At 50.6% G+C, this 4,515-nt stretch overlaps 1 protein-coding gene across 2 annotated transcripts; it reads right to left on the bottom strand.

Moving 5' to 3' along the window:
• Positions 1-1,150: 1,150 nt before the first annotated feature.
• On the bottom strand, positions 1,151-2,798 carry LOC136474374 (salutaridine reductase-like). 2 transcript variants are annotated; one of them, XM_066471967.1, is made up of 5 exons: positions 2,668-2,798; positions 2,280-2,523; positions 2,112-2,177; positions 1,812-2,006; positions 1,151-1,699 (listed from the first exon to the last, which is right to left on the bottom strand). In XM_066471967.1, exons 1-5 carry the CDS (start codon positions 2,700-2,702, stop codon positions 1,313-1,315), a joined length of 927 nt encoding a protein of 308 aa, XP_066328064.1. In that variant the 5' UTR covers positions 2,703-2,798; the 3' UTR covers positions 1,151-1,312. The 2 variants fall into 2 exon arrangements, with proteins under 2 accessions (XP_066328064.1, XP_066328065.1); XM_066471968.1 differs by having other exon boundaries at positions 2,717-2,742.
• Between the last annotated feature and the right edge of the window lie 1,717 nt (positions 2,799-4,515).

Here is a 4,515-nt window from a genome sequence, read left to right as displayed (position 1 = left end):
AATTAGGCTTAAAAGATTCGTCTCGTGCATTTCATTTAAACTGTGTAATTAGTTTTATTTTTTATTTATATTTAATGCTTCATGCATGCGTCCAAAGATTCGATGTGACGGAAAATCTTGAAAATTTTTGCAAAATGGAAGGAACTAAACGGTACCTGAATGGTCTAGAAGCAGGTTGATGCAGTTCAGTTCTTTATTACCCTGTTGCTTATACATGTATTTTCACATATGTACATTCAGTGAGTGCCTCGATCCAGATCAATCTAGTCCATTTGAGCAACGAAATAACAACAAAAATTCATATGATTTAGCACACAAACATATCTACAACCATCATTGAGCAGAGGCATGTGAACCAACCTGACTGATAACCAGTCGAGAATTTACATCACAGAAATCAGAGTAAAATGTAGACATGACTAAAATTCAGTGGGCAATGAGAGCAGAGAATTAAGGGGACAAGGCAGCGCATGCGCATTGCTACTACCTTGGGCGAGGTATCGAGGACAGCGTTATCAGATATTCAGATCCTCCAAGCTCAGCACCTGGGGTTCCTCGTCCTCCTAGATGTTCCACCAAGCACCATCTTCGGCAGCACGGCGCAGCGGCCGTGGACATGTGCCTCCCGAAGTCGCAGTTGGAGCAGAGGAAGGCGGAAGACGAGGCGCGGCGGAAGACGGCCCCAGCGGCGAGGCATTCGGCACAGAGCGGGGCGCAGGCGTGGTGGAGCAGACCCCGGCGGCGCGGCACTCGATGCAGACCGCCGCTGCCGCGGTTCCGCAGTAGTGGCAGCTCGTTGCCTCCATGCCGGGCCGTCGCCGGCCTCAGCCTCGCCGAGCATCCCTCCGACCCTCCGTGCGACACAGCGGCCCCTGGCCGTCCCTCGCCCGTCACCGCTGCGGTTGCGTGAGCGGCCGGAGACCCGCCTCGTGCTCCATGGCTCCACAACCGAAGGTGGGGCGTGGGCGTCACGGTGGGGGAGGACAAGGTGGGGTGCAGGTGCGGCGGCGGGGGTGGCCATCACGGTGAGGAAGGGCAAAGCGGGGGTGACGGAGCGGCAGGAGGTGAACCGAATAAACGAGGAGCAGCCGCGTTCGTTTGGCTCTCGCTGTCGTAAACGATTAAATTTCCAGCCGAAATATTATTTTTCTATAACACAAACCAATCAATAGGACTTCTTAAATTTCCAGCTAAAACATTATTTTTCTCTTACACACACCAACCAACCGTACTTCTTCACGAACTGATACAAGCTAGCTAACCGAACAGGCTAAGATAAGACATGTTCTTCTTTACACCTAGTATTCCAGGATTACACGAATGAAGCTATTTCAGTGCGGTCGAAGTAAGCGCCGGTGACGCCGCCGTGGTCGGCGACAGCGACCGCGACGGAGACCCGGGCGCCTTCCGCGGCCGTCAGGTTACCGGTGTTGCAGTTCATCTCCGTCTCGACGTAGCCCGGGTGCACGCAGTTGACCCGCAGCGCCGGGTTCTCCCTGGCGAGGATCCTCGTGTAGGCGGAGACGAGCGCCTTGGACGCCTGGTACGCCGCGTACACCCGGTCAGTCGGCCATCCACGGGGCTCCAGCTTGCCGCTCTTGTAGTCCTCCAGGAACAGCGCCGACAGCTCGTCCAGCCGTTGCTTGGTCAGCGTGCAGATGCTGCTCAGCTCCTGCCGGAGCTCCTCGCCGCTGAAGAGCTGCACCAAAAAGAGCAGGATACATGAAGAAGATTGCATTGGATTGGATGGTTTTACAGATTTTCCCCTCTTACAATTGTGATGATCTGTTGTGTATGATCAGGGCACGTACCCTGAGTAGCCCAAAGGCTGAAGTGACGTTGACGATCCTTCCGTCAGAGGAGGATTGCACGAGCGGAAGGAGAGCTTCCGTGACGGTTTTGGTGCCGTGGTAGTTAATTCTGACGCATTCCTCTGCTTGTTCGATGTTCTGCGTGGTCCTCTGCTTCAGCCATTGAGCAATCTCGTTCTGGTCCTTGCCTACCATCTGTTTCGATGCAGCCAAACTGCGTAAGTGTCTAACACCAAATGTACTGATAGTACTAGTAGGAGTAACATGCTAGCCCAGCATTTTCCCCCTCGGTATACGTACCATTTCTTTGATGGCTGCCTCATCTCCAACCTCCATCGTCACTCCCAGTATTCCTGCGTTGTTGATCTGCACAGTATGAATCGATTAGAGCATCACGTCGAGCAAGCAACCAGTTTATGCACACCAAGACGACCGTCAGAGGTAGGAGTAGCAGGGAGCCAGGCGTACCAACACATCGAGCCTGCCGAACTTGCTCCTGACGAAATCAGCCAAGCGAGCAGCGCTGGCGGGCTCCGTGATGTCCAGCTGGTGGAACACGACGTCCGGCAGGCCGAGGCCGCGAAGCCTGTCGACCGCCTCGGCTCCCCTCGTCTCGTTCCGCGCGGTCAGGACAACGGTGAGCCCGCTGGACGCCAGCTGCCGGCATATCTCGAACCCCATGCCCCGGTTCCCGCCGGTGACCAGGGCCACCCTGACGTCCACAAGAAAATAAACCATCGAAGAGGTAAGGGCAAGCGCACATCAAAACATGCAGCAGGCCGGAAAGATGCAGAACTCAAGCTGCTGCCGATCTATCAATGATCGGCCAGAAACTAAAGGCGTGCTTTGCGTGCACCTCTTCTCTGATGGCTTGGGAACGGCTCCTTCCATGATCTTCAGCTGACCTGGTGCAGGAGCAGAGCAGGGGTAGTCGAGCAGAGACGGACAGTCAGGCTTCAAACGATTGTGTTTGCTGACAGACAGGTGGTTCTGGTTCGTTTATATACTGATGATGAATCCCAGTACTAGTCTTGATGTGGTCTGTTGACGAGAGGATGCGGGTCAGAAGAAGGCACTGGAAGTCAGAAGCACTCGGGCAATTGGCAGGTCCGCAGGTGATGGTTGGGGCCTTGGGGGTGCTGCTTGACCTTTCAGCTCTGAAGCCCGAACCGGCGGCGGTTAATTCCTGCCTTCCTGGGCGAGCTTACCTGGGCACATGGGCGAAACACAACTTCTCGTTAGCATCATGCATGATGCATGAATCTGTTGTCAAAGTTGATGTTGAATTGGCAACTTCGGTGCTTCTTCCCTGGGGCATTGATTCATCTAGGGACTACGGGCCGCGAGTACAACCGTGCGAGCGAGATAATCGACGGGATCATCGGAGGCACCATTCGTCAGGTCAGGAATTGAGAAAAGGACATCTTCCATCGTCACGGGTAGGAAACGGGTTAACGGGAAGAGACCCAAAAAAACGTGTAACGTGGGCCGCGTTCCTTTTTCAAAATTCAGCCCGTCCCTATCAGAAAGGTTGAACACACAACATGGGCCGAGTCCTCCTCTCAAAAAAAACATGGGCCGAGTCCTGGGCGACACTGAACAGGAATGAGATCTGCAACATTGTGCCACCGCGCCAGGATCCGTGCCCCTCACCGTCGGCGCCATGCAGCTTGAGGTGATCCAATGGTCTTTAAATATCGGAAATGCTGGGAGGCGGGCGTCCGTTCCATCGGACGACCCGTCCGTGCGTGGCTGTGACGTTACTTTTGACTCCTGTGGTTCCTTCTGGCTTTTTTCATTTCTGTGCCGCTAGTCGTATCACATTTAACTACTGTCTTGGCGATTGGCTAGTTGGCTATCACTATCGCTAAACAGAAATATAGATTATTTATACTAGAACCTACTCTATGTCTTCCTCCGTCCCAAAATAGAGGTCGCTATGTGATATGTGCGGATCAAATTTTCTCATCTTTAATTAGCTTTGTAGAAAATACGTGTAACATTTATATCTCCAAATAAGTTTATTATGAAAGTATATTTAACGATCTATCTAATGATATTAATTATATATTATAAATATTAATATTCTTTTACACATAAGTGGTCAAAGTTGAAAAATGCTGACTTCTCGAGAAGCGAGAACGACTTCTCTTTTGGGATAGAGTGAGTATCAATATATTACTACTAGACCATGTAGCAAATATGATACTTGCCCTCGCGCATATCAAAAGAACATCATGGCGCTTACCACAAACTTGTAGACGAGTTATACTAGATACCAACTACATTAGGAAATTTGAAGACATTTAGGTTTGTTTTAAGTCAATTTTTTTACTTTGGCCATAAATATCTGACAATTTTTTAAAGTTCACCTTATAATTAAACTTATTACGAGCAATACTTTCATAATATATAGTTCATTTATATATGATAACATAATTTCATTGTTTTCCTAGCCAAGTTACAAAAGTTTAAGATAATGCTAGGATCTGAGTGTCTTTTAGCCTGCCTCTCTATAAAAAAAATATCTGCGGATAGGTTCTCCTCAGGGCGTCCGATGCTCCGGACGTGGCCTTCATGGGCCTGCGGAGTTTGATACGGAGCATGCTCTCAGTTTCTCCATAAAAAAATGTCGATTCCCCATTCCTTCTCGTCGCGGCCTTCTTTCACCGCACGCATGCGTCTTCCGTGGCTGACTCCACCA

Source organism: Miscanthus floridulus, chromosome 8, assembly GCF_019320115.1.
Source record: "Miscanthus floridulus cultivar M001 chromosome 8, ASM1932011v1, whole genome shotgun sequence".
Taxonomy (NCBI): Eukaryota; Viridiplantae; Streptophyta; class Magnoliopsida; order Poales; family Poaceae; genus Miscanthus; species Miscanthus floridulus.
This window is presented reverse-complemented; position numbering and strand designations above follow the sequence as displayed.